The sequence below is a fragment of the Takifugu rubripes genome, chromosome 11, assembly GCF_901000725.2.
Source record: "Takifugu rubripes chromosome 11, fTakRub1.2, whole genome shotgun sequence".
NCBI lineage: Eukaryota > Metazoa > Chordata > Actinopteri > Tetraodontiformes > Tetraodontidae > Takifugu > Takifugu rubripes.
In genome coordinates, this window is record NC_042295.1 from 16,030,416 (window position 1) to 16,045,760 (window position 15,345).

The window sequence follows — 15,345 nt, forward strand, 5'->3', positions numbered from 1 at the left end:
TTGAAGCTGTAATTGTTGGTTTATGGTGTATGTGCAGCACCAGCAGAGCTGAAGACTTGGACACGAATGCTGTGGTCACCTTCAGAATTAAACTTTATTAGAACATGAAGAGGTGAAGCTGCACATGCTGCAAACCCACATGTCACACCTCGGAACCTTCTGATACAAAAGACCTCCGTCTCATTTCACTGAGGAGGAGTCTGAAGAGGAGGGACACATGGGATCCCATGACCAGGACAGGGATTACACATCAGCGTGGCTGTACTCTGGCCCCTGAGGGCAGGTGGGGTCAGAGCGCAGGTAAACACCGATGGGCAGGCGCTCAGCTTGTTTTCAGGGGTGGGAAGGTCGGCGGCTGGAGTAAACATTGATTATGCTGGGGCGGAGTCGGATTCATGTGGTCCTTGAGTTCAGGAATGTTCAGGAATGTTTGGGATCAGTCTCGGAGGGAAGAGGGACTAATTAGGATGGTAATTTGCTCTTCTCTTCTTCTCCGATTTAGGCTTCTCTCCAGGAAAGCCCCGTCTCCAGACTGATGGCGTCACTCTAAATGCCCATCCTGATGCTCTGGATGATCTGGAAGATGGCTGTGAAGAAACAGATGCTCTTATGGATGGGTCCTTCAAACGGCAGAAAGGAACAGCATCACGCGGACTCTGATGTTTGTGCAACACCTGAGCCAAGAGTCACAGTGACCCGGGCCAACGCGTGACCCGGGCCAACGCGTGACCCGGGCCAACGCGTGACCTTACAACATGAACCCCTTCAGTTTGTCCACCAGTTCCAACCCAGCCAATCAGAGCAGGACCTGAGCGAAGAGGAAGACTCACCTGAACCACACACCACGAAGATGAAGAGCGCCAGCAGCCACGGACCCACACCTTTGTCCTCGGACAAACTCCTCTGCCAACACAAAGACATCATGTTAATTATCAAAGTCCAGTCAAGTTTTCGGACCCGAGCTCACAAACGGGCTCCAAAAAGGTTTCTGACAATTTGAAGTTATTTTTTTCTGTGATAAACAATGAAAAACACGTTGCTATGACTACAGAAAACCACGATGACGTCTTTGTGCCCCCAAAGCTTCAACATTTTCAGGGCTGTGACCCTTTTTACGTGTTTAATGATGGGTTTTGCTTCCGCAGCGGGGGGTTTTCCTTTCTCTTCCAATGGTTTTAAACTGGTTCGACTGCTTGTCATCTCCATGGGGGGGGGGGGTAATGATCGGCAGCCTGCTCTGAGTAGGGGCCCATGTCGGAATATTCCCGATTATTGATCACATCAAATCAACTTTCTGACTTCCTCCTCTCATGCTTTTGCCACGGTGGACAGACCGACACCGAGTTTTCCAGCCTCTGACTGGTTCCGTTTAAACCAAACCACTTTAAATTCCATTGGTTCGTCAATTGTGTTGATTTGGGGACTTTAGCGTGTTTTCCTGCGCAGAAACGAGATCGTTAAACTCACCGTTGTCTTGGCCACGTTGCCTCGCTGGGTGATGTTTTTACTGTGTTTCTCGTTCGCCATTCGGATCCTCTGTTTGGCCACCATGGTTTTCTTCTTTAAGCGTTTCTTCCTTAAGAGTGTTGCCTTCTTCTCTTCTGTGAAGTTTCTTCAGATGATCATCAGACTGAGGACTCCGCTCTCTTGTCTACGTACTCAAATAGTGAAGCTCCGCCGCCGGAAGTCCCAACCCTGAGCAACAAGCTAAAGTCCGTCACAATAAAGCTTCCGTCGCCTTCTTTCAATTTAAAACTCGATGGCGCACAATTCGTTGATGGCCTGAACCGGTTGCTCCGTACTTCTTAGTTAAAATGATTCTTAGGGGTTATTATTGAATAAGTGTTAGTCGCAGACTGCTTTCCGTTTAAGTTTTGAAAAAATTTCCAACGTCATGTATTCACGATCATAGCGGAAGTGAACTCGCAGTTGGTATCACTACGTCAACTTTACTTATTTGTGGAATTTAAAGCAAAACATTGAACAGCTGTAAAATTGCCAGTTTCCTCATTCGTTGAATTTTTTTGATTGTTGTTTTAATTAAAATACCGACAGTTTGATTTTATTTAATTTTTTAGATATTTTGATATACGTGTCCTAAAAGAACCGATTGTATGCTGATGTGGCACTGAAGGATACGCCCACAGGTTTCTGACGCATTTCCGGAAGAAGATATTCCTTTTCCGGTAAACAAAACATGGCGCCGCCTGCTCCGCTTCTGGCAGGTGGGTAATTTCACTTTTCTTTGGCGATTTTACCTAAAATCACAGACGCATTTTAGAGATTGAAGACGACAGACTGAAGCCCAAACGTCAGCTGTTTATAAGGATTCCGATAATGTTCAGAGTTTGAGCTAAAGTGTATAATAAAGGCCAGCATGTCATGTGGTTAGTTCATACTGGACCATAACGGACGCGTTGCAACTCCAACTACCAGAAAAAGCCCGATGGACGCACGAAGGAATTCCGAATCAAGCACATTGTTGGTGTAATATGAGTGGAGCAGAGATAGAAATGCGTCTGTTAGTAGCTCTTTCGGAAGCTGTTAACAGTAGCTGCTGGAATTCAGGTCAAACCTGGTGTAAAACTCGCCGATTGAGTATATAGTGGCTTATTTTAAACTTTTAATGAGATTAAACGTTGCATTTACCTCCTTATGATCAAATAAAGCAGTCATTTTAAATGACGAGTGTCAGCATTGAGCTTGACACTTTATATTGAGCAGTTGGTGAATCAGTTAGTGATCAGCTCCATAACCAGAACAACAGAAGCTGCCGTGACAAAAGGAACTCAGATGTCTGTTGATGTGTTCTCACCCTCAATCAGTGCGAGGATCAGTTGGAACGTCGCTGCTCCACGGACCGCCGCTCTGTGAGCCGCATTCAGGCTTCAGCAGGTGAAAAGCTCACCTTGACCTTCGGCTTCAGCGTTCCTCTGAACTCCTTCATTCAGTCTCTTTCTCTCTCTGTTCTAAGGGACTCCAAAGCCAGCAGGTGTTTAGCCTTCAGCAGAGATGGGACACTGTTCAGCTGGTGCAACGGTCAAGAGTAATGAATGAATATTTATTAGTTATCCATTACTGGAGAGCTGTTATCAGGTTAATTTAAAGAGGGATTTGCTCTGTCTGTCTGTCGCAGCGTCGCCGTGGTCAAGTGTTCCGACGGTTCTGTCGTGTCAAGATTTGACCTCCCGAAGACGTCTCTACTGGACTTTTCTCCACGGGGGACTATTCTGGTCACCTGGCAGGTGTATAGCAGTGAGTTCACAGATGGAGAGGGGCCATGGCACATTTTATATCCACAATCTTTAAGGGAACGTTGATGAAAGGGTCATGACTGTCCCGCTCTGTGTGCTCCAGAAACTCCAAGCAGTCCTCAGGGTGAAGCCAATCTCCAGCTGTGGGATGTGCAGAGCGGTCAGCTGATCAAAGCTCTGTTTCAGAAGAAGATGGAGGCCTGGTGAGTGTGAAAGTCGTGCAAGCGGCGAGACAGATGTTTCACACTTTGTGTGTGGGTGTGCACAGGTGTCCCAGCTGGTCCGATGGCGAGCAGCTCTGTGTGAGGAGCGTCAACAATGAACTTCATTTCTATGAGAACAACGACTTCAGTAAGGAAACCTTGATCCGGGCCACTAGGGGGCGCTGTCACGAGCAGACGAGCCCCTTTAGCACCGGAGGGAATTTTGCTGTAACAAACCCAGAACTCATTTATTCTTCTGACCGTCGCTCCCAGACATGAGCCTGAAGCTCTCGGCCGCTCATGCTTCGCAGTATCTTTCAAATTTAATTGATCAAGAGTTGATTGATCCATCAAATCCATGAGGAAGAGTTGCAGAGCCTCAAACTACAGTCTTGGGAGTTTGTTTTGGGTCGTCAGCGACGGTAAAAACTGTTAAACAGACTCCTTCACTTTTAATTCCTGCTCAAATGTGTAAAAGTTAAATGTCGAAGACCGAAACTTGTTAAGGGAATTTTCAAGTTTGCTTTGACAGGGTTTTTATTCAAACTGCAAAGATTGTGCCATATTATTGGATAGGATATAGAAAACCTCATTAAAATCATCACTTATCATGTTAAACTGGCTAAATTCTGATGGCATTAAAGCAAAATTTGAAGCGTTTGCCTGGTAAATTGAAACCCTGAAGGTCACGATGGGACATTTCTGGAGCAGGAACCTTTCTCGCCTGTCGTTCAGTTCCTCTGAATGTAAAAGAAAGTGAAGAGCGGTTTCCAGGGAGGGAGTCCGACCCCTTCCAGAACTGACTCCCTGCAACTATTTGGTGCCAAAGGGGCTTCTGTGCTGGTTGCTAACAGGATGCTAACGAGCTGCTAATGTTGCACCTTGTGATCGCCACTGCTGCTATTATGGGTTATTTTCATGTTTTCACAGACACGATTGCCAACAAACTTCACATGCAGAAAGTTTCTGATTTCAAGTTGTCGCCTGGAGACCAGCCCTGTAAGGTGAATACATCCCAGAATATCCCCCGCCCTCGCAGGAAGGCCGTGAAAATCTGGTTGTGCTTCTGCGGCCTGCAGGTCGCCGTGTATGTCCCGGGGACTAAAGGAGCGCCGTCCTTCGTGCGCCTGTACCAGTACCCGGCGCTGGCCGGACCCGCCGCCGCGCTGGCCAACAAGAGCTTCTTCAAGGCCGACAAGGTCGACATGCAGTGGAACCACAAAGGTGCCGGCACGCCGCCACTTTCCCCGCCGTGTTTCCAGAATCACCACGTAACGCAGGAAGCTGCCGTGGCGCCTCGTAAAGGCTCTTTGCTCCTCCAGGCACGGCGGTTCTGGTGACGGCCAGCGTGGACGTTGATAAAACCGGGGCGTCGTACTACGGCGAGCAGACGCTGCATTACCTCGCCACCAACGGGGAGACGGCCGCCGTCCAGCTCCGTGAGTTCTGCACCCTTTAGCTGTTCCAGTTCTGCTCCTGTTCTGGAGTTCTGCTCCTGTTCTGGAGTTCTACTCCTGTACTGGAGTTCTGCTCCTGTACTGGAGTTCTGCTCCTGTTCTGGAGTTCTACTCCTGTACTGGAGTTCTACTCCTGTACTGGAGTTCTGCTCCTGTTCTGGAGTTCTACTCCTGTACTGGAGTTCTGCTCCTGTTCTGGAGTTCTGCTCCTGTTCTGGAGTTCTACTCCTGTTCTGGAGTTCTACTCCTGTTCTGGAGTTCTGCTCCTGTTCTGGAGTTCTGCTCCTGTTCTGGAGTTCTACTCCTGTTCTGGAGTTCTACTCCTGTACTGGAGTTCTACTCCTGTACTGGAGTTCTGCTCCTGTTCTGGAGTTCTACTCCTGTTCTGGAGTTCTACTCCTGTTCTGGAGTTCTGCTCCTGTTCTGGAGTTCTGCTCCTGTTCTGGAGTTCTGCTCCTGTTCTGGAGTTCTGCTCCTGTACTGGAGTTCTGCTCCTGTTCTGGAGTTCTGCTCCTGTTCTGGAGTTCTGCTCCTGTTCTGGAGTTCTGCTCCTGTACTGGAGTTCTGCTCCTGTACTGGAGTTCTGCTCCTGTTCTGGAGTTCTGCTCCTGTACTGGAGTTCTGCTCCTGTACTGGAGTTCTGCTCCTGTTCTGGAGTTCTGCTCCTGTACTGGAGTTCTGCTCCTGTTCTGGAGTTCTGCTCCTGTACTGGAGTTCTGCTCCTGTACTGGAGTTCTGCTCCTGTACTGGAGTTCTGCTCCTGTTCTGGAGTTCTGCTCCTGTACTGGAGTTCTGCTCCTGTTCTGGAGTTCTGCTCCTGTTCTGGAGACAGAACGCCTGCGTGGTCTCCTGCTCTGTGCTGAACCCTCTGTTGCTTTGGGAAACAGCCAAGAACGGACCCATCTACGACGTGGCCTGGAGTCCAAACTCCTCACAGTTCTGCGTGGTGTTCGGCTTCATGCCGGCCAAAGCCACCATCTACAACTTGAACTGCGATCCGGTATTCGACTTTGGAACTGGACCTCGAAACGCTGCGTACTACAGGTGAGGACGCTTCATGGCAGCAGAGACCCTTGACCTTTGACCTGAGACACAAACACCGATCCTGTCTTCAGTCCGCAGGGTCACATCCTGGTTCTGGCTGGATTTGGGAACCTTCAGGGTCAAATGGAGGTGTGGGACCTGAAGAAATACAAACAGGTGAGTGATGGGCCGGGCCCGCCCAGCGTACCTGCCCAGCGTACCTGCCTGCTGGAGGGTTCTGCAGGGTTCTGCAGGGTTCTGCAGGGTTGATGTGTGTGTGGTTCCCCTGGTTCCTCCTTCACCAACCTGTCCTCACACTCCTGGAACCCTTCTCCCTGCAGGTGTCCAAACCTCAAGCGCAGGACTCCACACATTTCTCCTGGTGTCCTGATGGTGAGCACATCGTCACAGCCACGTGTTCTCCCAGGCTGCGCGTGAGCAACGGGTTCCGGATCTGGCACTACACCGGCTCGGTTCTGCACAAGCATGAGGTGGCGGCGGGCTCGGAGCTGTGGGAGGTGTGCTGGCAGCCCGTTCCAGAGGGCGTGTTCCCCGAGCGGGCCATCAGCTACCAGTCAGCCCCCAGTGAGCTGGGCACCACCCAGACCACGGTCAAGCAGGCGTACCGCCCCCCCGCCCTCAGACACCTGCCGGCCAAGCCCAGCGCCCGACTGGTGAGGAACCGAGTCAGAACCAGGTGTTGTTCTGTGACGTCACTGCTGACATCGTCAGTGTTGTGTGCCTGTTAGCAAGAGGAAGAGCCTCCGCAGGACCTGCGAGCTGGAGGAAAGGTTCCGTCCAAAGTAGCGCTTAAAAACCAGAAGAAACGAGAAGCCAAGAAAGCGGCCAGACAGGTGAGGTCCCGCCTGACGGGTCGATCCGATTCTGGCGCCGTGGGTCCAAACAGAGGTGTCACGTGTGCAATCCTCAGGAGGGCAAAGCTGCAGCTGCCCCGGTTCCTCCTGCGGCTCAGAGCCGAGCGGAGCTGCACACCTGCGAGCCGGAGTCTGACAAGAAGATGAAGAACATAAAGAAGGTGACGCCCACAGGTGCGTCCGCCCTGGTGGATTCACCTGTGTGACTGACTCCTTGATGTCTCACAGAAACTGAAGGCCATCGACCAGCTGAAGGAGATGCAGGCGTCAGGGGAGGTGCTGCAGAAGAACCAGGTGTGTGGAAGGGATCTCAGTGGTTAATCATCGTTGATCTGACGTGTGTGTGTGTGTGTGTGTGTGTGTGTGTGGGTGTGTGTGTGTGTGTGTGTGTGTGCGTGCGTGTGTGTGTGTGCGTGTGCGTGCGTGTGTGTGGGTGTGTGTGTTTGTGTGTGTGCACGCGCGTGCGTGCGTGTGCGTGTGTGTGTGCGTGTGCGTGTGTGTGTGCGTGTGTGTCCAGCTGGAGAAGATCCAAAAGGAGGAGCAGCTGCTGCAGGAGCTGCAGGAGCTGGAGATCCGGCCTTAAAGAGCCGCTCCCTCAAGCATCATCGTGGACGCTCACGTGCACGGTTCCCAGAATATTACGTGTGACTGATGATGCTCTGGGCTCTGATGACCCGGACTTGTGACGTGCTGAATTCTTCACGGCGTTCCTGGAGGTCGTGCCCGGTCACCATCGTTGGGGAACGAGCGAGTCGCTCACCTGATGTACGTCAACCTTAGCTTAGCTTAGCCAGCGGAACCGGATCAATCAGCCAATAAATCAATAAACACTGACGTCTGATAAGGAAACTTGGATCAGGCCTTTATGTTCTCACTTTACCCCCCCGACCCCCCATGACCCCGAGCAGCAGGTTACACCAGGTTACACCTGTTTAAGATAGAACACAACTGTCTGGGTGTGATGCAGGTATATGCTACAGGTGTGATGCAGGTATATGCTACAGGTGTGATGCAGGTATATGCTACAGGTGTGATGCAGGTATATGCTACAGGTGTGATGCAGGTATATTCTACAGGTGTGATGCAGGTATATGCTACAGGTGTGATGCAGGTATATGCTACAGGTGTGATGCAGGTATATGCTACAGGTGTGATGCAGGTATATTCTACAGGTGTGATGCAGGTATATGCTACAGGTGTGATGCAGGTATATTCTACAGGTGTGATGCAGGTATATGCTACAGGTGTGATGCAGGTATAAGCTACAGGTGTGATGGTTTACAGGCGGCCGACGGTCAAACGTCCCCCCAGGTCCCAGAATATTGGATCAAAGAAGGTTCAAGGATGGAAAAGAAGCAAACAAGCTCTCGAGTTCCTGCAGAGGTGTCTGCAGAGTCTCAGGCTTTCAATTATACCTGTGTGTGTGTGTGTGGGTGTGTGAGAGTGTGTGTGTGTGAGTGTGTGAGAGTGTGTGTGTGTGAGTGTGTGTGTGTGAGAGTGTGTGTGTGTGTGAGAGCTGATTTCCTGGGTCACGGATCCTCTCGTCCAGCTCCTGAAGGGTCGCTGGAAGCCTGAGAGCACGAATGGAACTTTCTCGTTCACCCTAAAAAAGACTGAAAGAACCAAAGTGGAGCTGGGAGCTGGGAGACCCCCCCCCCCGCGGGGAGTGCCCCCCAGCACTGAGAGAAACACCCCAACAAACAGGTCAGACTGGGGGAACTGGAGATGTTCCTGGGAGCAAAGCTGTAGGGATCATTACTAGTTAATAACAATGGTAATAACACACAGGAGGGAGGGATAGAAAAGACGAGCAATGCCCCCCCAGCACCTCCCCCCCCCCCGCAATGGAAACCTGGTCTGAGTTTAGAATGTGAATATCTAAAGGTGAGAAAAGAGGGCAGGAAGTGAGTTTTGTTCCCCATCTCTGCTGATGAGGGTCTGAGGACGTGACGCAGTCGCTCCGCACGTGCATGAAGGCTTTAGAACAGTGACTTATTTTAGGCGTGCTTTTGTTTCCACGCGACATTAATCGGGAGGATCTGAGGGTTGATTAATGTTTCCTGAAAGACGACAGACCGAGACGGTCTAGTTCTACATCCGGCTCGGTAGGGGGCGCTAATGCTGCCCGGGAGGCTGCAATAAAGAGGCGAAGAAGAGCAGAGCGGCTCGCTGCTGCACGCGCGCTTGGTACCGACAACAGCAGCCGGTCCGTCAGTCCTGCGGCCACTCCGTCAGTTCTGCAGCCAGTCCGTCAGTCCTGCGGCCACTCCGTCAGTTCTGCAGCCAGTCCGTCAGTCCTGCGGCCACTCCGTCAGTTCTGCAGCCACTCCGTCCGTCTGTAGTTTGTTCTTCAGGGTTTATCCGGGAGCGGCGTGCGTCGGTCCTCCGGCAGCACCGAGCAGCAACAGACGGCTCCAGGTCCACCCCACCACCGTCCACCGACGTTATTATGTAAAAACTCTTCCGGTTATGGGGGAACCAGAGGGGGCCCCGCCCCGTCCTCCTGCCGTGGGGGTCAGCCTGTGTGACTCTGCCCCCCTGCTGTGGAGGCTGGAGGACCTGCGCTCTGTCCGGGCTCGGGCTTTGGTCGGGACCCTGCTCGGGTCGCTGCCCCGGACCCCCCGGCAGAACCTGCGACTGGGCCGACCGCTGCTGCTGCTGCCCGAGGAGGAGAGAGTCCTGAGTGAGGAGCACGCTGCTGGCGCCTTACCTGCGCGTGACCAGGTGAGCTCAACCGTGCCCGTGAGGGGGGGGAGGGGGGTCCGGTACAGGGGGGGGGATCCGCAGCCCCCGGAGCCTCCGGTTCAGACGTGGAAATGTCAACTGGGGACCCTCAGTGGGACACTGATGCTGGTTTGGGGGCCCCACACCGGGGGCTCGTGGACGTGCACGGCCACCAGTCACGCCCTACCTGGCCAGGGGTCGGGGGTCAGGGGCCTGAGCATGGATGAACATCCCAGCTGTGTGGGATGTTCAGTCACATTAGTGATGCCAAATGCAGGTAACTAACCAGTTAACCAGCGTTGTGTTAGCAGGGAGGAGACGTAGAGCTGAAGGTGAGGCAGCACCAGGAGGAGCAGCAGAGGAGCTATGAGGAGCAGAGAGTTCTGGCTCTGGAGGACAAGAAGTCGGCTCTCCTGCGGGTCAGGACCGCCTCCCCCACAGGTGAGTCCCGTATCAGGACTCGTGACGTTAGCGCTGTTGGCTAACAGCTGCTAATAGCTGCTAACAGCTGCTAACAGCTGCTAACAGCTGCTAACAGCTGCTAACAGCGCTCCGTGTTCCCAGTCAGAGTTGTTGATTCTGTTCCCCTCTCACCTGTTCAGGTCCGGAGGTCAGTTTGGACCGGGCCCTGCAGGAGCGGCTGCACGCTGCCCAGCAGAACTTTGGCTTTCCCCCGTCGGCCATGGCGGTCCAGCTCAGCACGGCGAGGGCCGGGCTCGCCCACTGCTCCGAGTCCCGGGCCTTGTTGCAGGCCGACTGGCCAATCAGAGACCAGAATCCTCGCTCCGCCAACAGGTACCAGGTGTTCAGAGACCTGAGGAGGCGGGGCTTCTACCTTACCTCAGCAGGAAAGTTTGGTGGAGACTTCTTGGTGTATCCAGGTGAGCAGAATCTGTGTAGCGACCAGAACATCTGTGTAATGGCCAGAACATCTGTGTGGCCACCGGAACATCTGTGTGGCCACCGGAACATCTGTGTGGCCACCGGAACATCTGTGTGGCCACCAGAACATCTGTGTGGCCACCAGAACATCTGTGTAATGGCCAGAACATCTGTGTGGCCACCAGAACATCTGTGTAATGGCCAGAACATCTGTGTGGCCACCGGAACATCTGTGTGGTCACCGGAACATCTGTGTGGTCACCGGAACCATCAGGATTTGAGTTCCTGTTTTCCCTCGTTCGTTTCATGAATAACGTGACGGTCCAGAAGGTCCAAATCTATCCGTTATCAGCCGGTCCAGGTGGCCCCATCGGCCCATCTCTAACCTGCAGGATGAAACCGACACCTTGTTTCCTTCGCCAGGTGACCCTCTGCGCTTCCACGCCCACTTCATCGCCGTGTGTGTGTCTGCGGACGAGTCCGTCTGTGTGCTGGACATCCTGGCGGTGGCTCGTCTGGGGTCCAACGTGAAAAAGACGGTTCTTCTGTGCTCAGCAGGACCAGACGCAGACGTTCTGTACACCTCCGTGCAGTGGAGTGGCATGTCTTAGCCCCGCCCACCGCGGCCTAGCCCCGCCCACCGCCTCTCAGCCCCGCCTGGCGGCAGGAGAACGCAGTCGTGACCTTTGGACGCCTGGTTGACTTTATGTGTTCTGGAGGTCGCAGCATAAATCCACTCGGTCATGTGACCTCATTCTGCCGCTCGGGGTCGGCGGGAACGCCGGAACATTCCCACGTCCAAAACGAGGCGACCGGGAGGAGGGATTAGTGGTGGAAGCTGAAACTGTTGCTCATCTTCACGGTGACACACCTGATCTTGTCTGATGGACACATTTATGGGCACCTGCAGGCGTGGTCACCTGTGTGCTGGCAGTGGCGACGCCCAGGTGGCCTCAGGTGAACCTCAGGTGAGCCACGGGTGGCCACAGGTGAGCCTCGGGTGGCCTCAGGTGAACCACGGGTGAGCCACGGGTGAACCTCGGGTGAGCCACGGGTGAACCTCGGGTGAGCCACGGGTGGACCACGGGTGAGCCACGGGTGGCCTCAGGTGGCCTCAGGTGAACCACGGGTGAGCCACGGGTGAACCACGGGTGGACCACGGGTGAGCCACGGGTGAGCCTCGGGTGGCCTCAGGTGAACCACGGGTGAGCCACGGGTGAACCTCGGGTGAACCACGGGTGAGCCACGGGTGAACCTCGGGTGGCCTCGGGTGAACCACAGGTGAGCCACGGGTGGCCTCAGGTGGCCTCAGGTGAACCACAGGTGAGCCACGGGTGGCCTCAGGTGGCCTCAGGTGAGCCACGGGTGAACCACAGGTGAGCCACGGGTGGCCTCAGGTGAGCCTCAGGTGAGCCACAGGTGAGCCACGGGTGAGCCACGGGTGGCCTCAGGTGAGCCTCAGGTGAGCCTCAGGTGAGCCACAGGTGAACCTCTGCAGGACATTGATCACACAGTTGACAGAGTGATTAAAGGATTTCAGGCATCACGACAATAATTGGTGTGAGTTTTTGGTTTTAATCGGTCCAAAGGTGCAACTGTGAGCCTCGTCAATGCGTGAGTCTCATTAATGCGTGAGCCTCGTTAATGCGTGAGTCTCATTAATGCGTGAGCCTCGTTAATGCGTGAGTCTCGTTAATGCGTGAGCCTCGTTAATGCGTGAGTCTCGTTAATGCGTGAGCCTCGTTAATGCGTGAGTCTCGTTAATGCGTGAGTCTCGTTAATGCGTGAGTCTCGTTAATGCGTGAGCCTCGTTAATGCGTGAGCCTCGTTAATGCGTGAGCCTCATTAATGCTAATGAGCCACAGTATTGATGAGCTGCGGGTAACAGGAGCTAACAGAGACCTGCACCGATATCGGCCTGAAACCTGGTGTTTGGAACTGCGTGGATCCGTGCACGTCGGCTCTGCGCACGCCCCTCCGGTACGTATGAGATGAGTGTTGGCACGCGGGACGGGCACGAGCACGAGTCCCAGGAGAGAGGAGCGTTTCCGAGTGCGAGACGCAGAAAACCGATTCTTTAGAGACCGAAGTCGAATTCGAGTCTCTGCTCCGTGAGCGCAGTTGTGCACCGAGAACAATCGAGTCACTTCAACACGTCGCGCACGACGCTCGCGCGTTCATGCCGGTCTGATCAACTTATCGGGACTTTGGGTTCCGTGTCCGACCGTTGGAGAACTCCGGTCCGATCAGTTCTCAGCCTGACCCGTGATGAGGACTGGGCCGCCCCACTGGTTCCTGCTCGTCTAATGGGAACATCATCAGTACCAGCACCGCCAATGTGCGTGCGCCAATGTGCGTGGAGCGCAGCTTCAGAGTGTTGATATTATGGGATTGCTGGAGGGCGCGTGCGATCAGCTGACGTTTACAGGGTTTTTATTTTCTTTATTTAAACATCAGAAACAGGAAATAGTCTTTAAACAGCCAGAATCTTCCTCAACTCTGGAAAAACTCGACTTTTACACAAAATTCAGGCCGGAAGTGACGAAGTGTTTCAGGATCTCCTCAGTACATGAGGTCTGCCGCCCCCCCACTGGGATCCAGCTCTTTAGGCTTGTGGAAGTGGAACTGGACCCCCGTCAGCCGGATCAGCCCCAGGTTGAGTCCGTGGATGAGGAAGATGAGGAAGAAGAGCCAGAAGCACCGATCATACTGCTCCCTGTAAGCTTCAAAGGTGAAGTTCACTTCGCTGAAGTTGGCGATGCGGTCGGACAGATGGTGGAGCTTCACCTCGGCCGCGAACAGAACCAGGACCAGACAGCTGCACAGACCTGCACAAGCAACACACCAGGGTTTCACCTGTGTAGACACCTGTGAGACCCCTCCCCCTGAACATGAGGACATGGTCCTGAGCCTTCCAGTGAGGTGCCACCTTAAAGAGATCATGTTCATGTTCTGTCTGGACCACAGCTGCCTCATCTCCACCCTAACTGACTCCACCCAACCTGCCGAACCCTCTCTGGCTCCGTTTTAGGGTCTAAATAATACGGACTCCTACTGACTTTAGTATGTATCTGGATGTCTGCTCTATCTTCCCTTCTCCATCGGTCCAGAAGGTCCCTTTATGGAGACGTTTGGGGGTCCACAACACACAATTGCCCCCTGGTTTGCACCCATCTCACCACTGATGGAGGTCCACAGGTAAAGTCCCACGGGGCCTTGCAGCATCTCATACGGTCTCCCGAAGGCATTGAAGAAGAAGAAGCCGGTGGCCGCTGAGGAGAGAAGGATGACGACACCACAGAAGAAGATGACAGTGACATGGAGGCCGGCGGGCATGACAGTCAGCAGCTCTGAGAAGACTGGAGACAATAGTCTGCTCATTCCACAGCCAAACCAGCACCAACGGCCCATTCGCACCAGTTCAGTGATGGACCACGAGAGGCCGGGACAGTGGAACCGTCCAGGTCCGTTACACACATGGATGCACACATTCAGACAGACACACACTTATGGATGCGCACGCGTGTGTGTGTGTGTGTGTGTGTGTGTGTGTCAAATGTAATCAGAGCGCCTTTGTTCCGGTGCTGGTTGTGTCCGGTCAGGCAGAAAACTCATTACTGGCTCCCACTTCTCTCACGAACTGGGAACACAAACGGAACCGACCAGTTTCCAGCAGCCTTTACCAGTTGGGCTTTACTGGGTTTTCCTCTTCAGCTGGTCTGGTGCAGGTGAGCAGCACCTGGAAACTGGATCCACTCCACAGGGTCCTCAGGTGTGACCCTCGGAACCTTCAATAATGAATGGCTGTTGCGCCTTCTCGAATATCGCGGCGTGTGCTGACGTCACTCTGCACGTCTACCTGTGTGTCAGGTGTGCACGCGCAGAACTCACATGAGAAGCGGGACGCTCTCCCTCCGAGGCCGCACTGCTTCACCCTGACGCCGTGGAAAAGCCCGTAGCTCAGCTCGCCCAGGAACTTGTCCAGCTCCGCCCCGGTGGCGTTGACCAGCTCGGCTCCGGTCCGGCACAGCACGGTCCCGCTGAGCCAGGACGGCAGGCCGGTGGCCACGGCGGCGGTCAGCGCGCACAGGAAGCTCAAGAGTCCGGAGACAGAGAAGACCAGCCGCTTCTGTGGGCTCGGCATGATGCGACGCTGCCGCGGGTCGAGGCAGAAGCACCGGATGAGGGCAGAACCCCCCCACAAAGCCCCCAGTCTCCTCCTCCCGACCGGTGGGAGGGCCGAGCGCGCGTCACCGCCGCTCCAGGAGCTCTCCGGCACCAGAGGTCAGGGGAGGCCCTCTTCCGGCAGAAGGGCAACAAGACGTTTCACCGTGTTTGGCATCGATCCACTGAGGGAACAGATCCGCCGTCTGTGGGTGGATCCAAAACGGCAACATGTCGTGTGCGTGTGCGTGCATGCGCCAAAGTGGCACATGCCCGCATTTTAATCCTGTGTTTTTATTTTCCATGTTTTTAGAGACTCTGTAAGAAAAATATCAGTTTGGGACATTTGCTTAAAGGCAAATAAATGAGCTGCATCTTTTCAGAGGCGTGAATCCCAGCGACCATCACACCATGTTGTTGTTGTTGTTGTTAGGGTTAGTAATAAGTTAGTCAAACCCTCTTCGGGGTGTTAACCATCGTTTCTGCCCCCCATCAGAAAGAACTGGGTCGTCCCTTTATCTTCTACTTCCCTCCATTTTCTTATCAGGATTGATTAAACTTACACTGTTGTGCCTGATCATTCTCTGAATACCCTCTGGAACACGTCTCCTTATCAAACCTCCTTTATTTCCTCGCTCTCACAGGTGCAAACTAGGCTCCGACCAGGTTTCTTGGATAACTAGGGATAACTAACTCTGGTTTACACTCATGCCATCATCCCTCCTGTGTTGTTAAAGTAGCTGAATCGGTAAGAACACTGGTT

At 53.6% G+C, this 15,345-nt stretch overlaps 4 protein-coding genes across 8 annotated transcripts; 2 read left to right on the plus strand and 2 right to left on the minus strand.

Annotated features, from left to right (window-relative positions):
- Positions 1-72: 72 nt before the first annotated feature.
- Positions 73-1,692, minus strand: LOC101078540 (stress-associated endoplasmic reticulum protein 1). Its single transcript, XM_003968782.3, has 3 exons — positions 1,468-1,692; positions 831-903; positions 73-587 (listed from the first exon to the last, which is right to left on the minus strand). The coding sequence occupies exons 1-3, from the start codon at positions 1,549-1,551 to the stop codon at positions 547-549; spliced, it is 198 nt and encodes a 65-aa protein (XP_003968831.1). The 5' UTR covers positions 1,552-1,692; the 3' UTR covers positions 73-546.
- A 395-nt stretch (positions 1,693-2,087) lies between these two features.
- eif2a (eukaryotic translation initiation factor 2A) lies at positions 2,088-7,661 on the plus strand. 2 transcript variants are annotated; one of them, XR_003889933.1, is made up of 17 exons: positions 2,088-2,225; positions 2,826-2,895; positions 2,975-3,046; positions 3,137-3,255; positions 3,358-3,457; positions 3,523-3,605; positions 4,388-4,461; positions 4,537-4,681; positions 4,780-4,896; positions 5,802-5,958; positions 6,030-6,114; positions 6,279-6,611; positions 6,687-6,791; positions 6,869-6,973; positions 7,041-7,106; positions 7,330-7,452; positions 7,491-7,661. XR_003889933.1 is itself a non-coding variant. In XM_029843418.1 (16 exons), exons 1-16 carry the CDS (start codon positions 2,198-2,200, stop codon positions 7,393-7,395), a joined length of 1,725 nt encoding a protein of 574 aa, XP_029699278.1. In that variant the 5' UTR covers positions 2,088-2,197; the 3' UTR covers positions 7,396-7,661. The 2 variants fall into 2 exon arrangements, 1 of the variants encoding a protein (XP_029699278.1); XM_029843418.1 differs by having other exon boundaries at positions 7,330-7,661.
- Positions 7,662-8,655: 994 nt separating this feature from the next.
- Positions 8,656-11,970, plus strand: tsen34 (TSEN34 tRNA splicing endonuclease subunit). 3 transcript variants are annotated; one of them, XR_003889934.1, is made up of 5 exons: positions 8,656-9,536; positions 9,845-9,977; positions 10,139-10,417; positions 10,842-11,428; positions 11,903-11,970. XR_003889934.1 is itself a non-coding variant. In XM_029843421.1 (4 exons), exons 1-4 carry the CDS (start codon positions 9,282-9,284, stop codon positions 11,027-11,029), a joined length of 855 nt encoding a protein of 284 aa, XP_029699281.1. In that variant the 5' UTR covers positions 8,656-9,281; the 3' UTR covers positions 11,030-11,503. The 3 variants fall into 3 exon arrangements, 2 of the variants coding, with proteins under 2 accessions (XP_029699281.1, XP_029699282.1); XM_029843421.1 differs by lacking the exon at positions 11,903-11,970 and having other exon boundaries at positions 10,842-11,503; XM_029843422.1 differs by lacking the exon at positions 11,903-11,970 and having other exon boundaries at positions 8,668-9,536; positions 9,848-9,977; positions 10,842-11,501.
- An 864-nt stretch (positions 11,971-12,834) lies between these two features.
- Positions 12,835-14,791, minus strand: clrn1 (clarin 1). Of its 2 annotated transcripts, none has more exons than XM_029843424.1 (3): positions 14,310-14,791; positions 13,598-13,690; positions 12,835-13,246 (listed from the first exon to the last, which is right to left on the minus strand). In XM_029843424.1, exons 1-3 carry the CDS (start codon positions 14,560-14,562, stop codon positions 12,981-12,983), a joined length of 612 nt encoding a protein of 203 aa, XP_029699284.1. In that variant the 5' UTR covers positions 14,563-14,791; the 3' UTR covers positions 12,835-12,980. The 2 variants fall into 2 exon arrangements, with proteins under 2 accessions (XP_029699284.1, XP_029699283.1); XM_029843423.1 differs by having other exon boundaries at positions 13,598-13,777.
- Positions 14,792-15,345: the final 554 nt, after the last annotated feature.

Bases quoted from the DNA above. Each gene is read 5' to 3' on its own strand.
- tsen34 (XM_029843421.1), top strand. From the start codon at position 9,282: ATGGGGGAACCAGAGGGGGCCCCGCCCCGTCCTCCTGCCGTGGGGGTC. The intron at 9,537-9,844 runs GTGAGCTCAACC...GCGTTGTGTTAG, and splicing joins CCTTACCTGCGCGTGACCAG to CAGGGAGGAGACGTAGAGCT. The intron at 10,418-10,841 runs GTGAGCAGAATC...TTCCTTCGCCAG, and splicing joins AGACTTCTTGGTGTATCCAG to GTGACCCTCTGCGCTTCCAC.
- clrn1 (XM_029843423.1), bottom strand. From the start codon at position 14,562: ATGCCGAGCCCACAGAAGCGGCTGGTCTTCTCTGTCTCCGGACTCTTG. The intron at 13,778-14,309 runs GTGAGTTCTGCG...TATTGTCTCCAG, and splicing joins GAGAGCGTCCCGCTTCTCAT to TCTTCTCAGAGCTGCTGACT. The intron at 13,247-13,597 runs GTGAGATGGGTG...TTGCTTGTGCAG, and splicing joins CCTGTGGACCTCCATCAGTG to GTCTGTGCAGCTGTCTGGTC.
- eif2a (XM_029843418.1), top strand. From the start codon at position 2,198: ATGGCGCCGCCTGCTCCGCTTCTGGCAG. The intron at 5,959-6,029 runs GTGAGGACGCTT...TCCTGTCTTCAG, and splicing joins CGAAACGCTGCGTACTACAG to TCCGCAGGGTCACATCCTGG. The intron at 6,974-7,040 runs GTGACGCCCACA...GATGTCTCACAG, and splicing joins AGATGAAGAACATAAAGAAG to AAACTGAAGGCCATCGACCA.
- LOC101078540 (XM_003968782.3), bottom strand. From the start codon at position 1,551: ATGGTGGCCAAACAGAGGATCCGAATGGCGAACGAGAAACACAGTAAA. The intron at 904-1,467 runs GTGAGTTTAACG...TTGTGTTGGCAG, and splicing joins GCAACGTGGCCAAGACAACG to AGGAGTTTGTCCGAGGACAA. The intron at 588-830 runs GTGAGTCTTCCT...GTTTCTTCACAG, and splicing joins CTTCGTGGTGTGTGGTTCAG to CCATCTTCCAGATCATCCAG.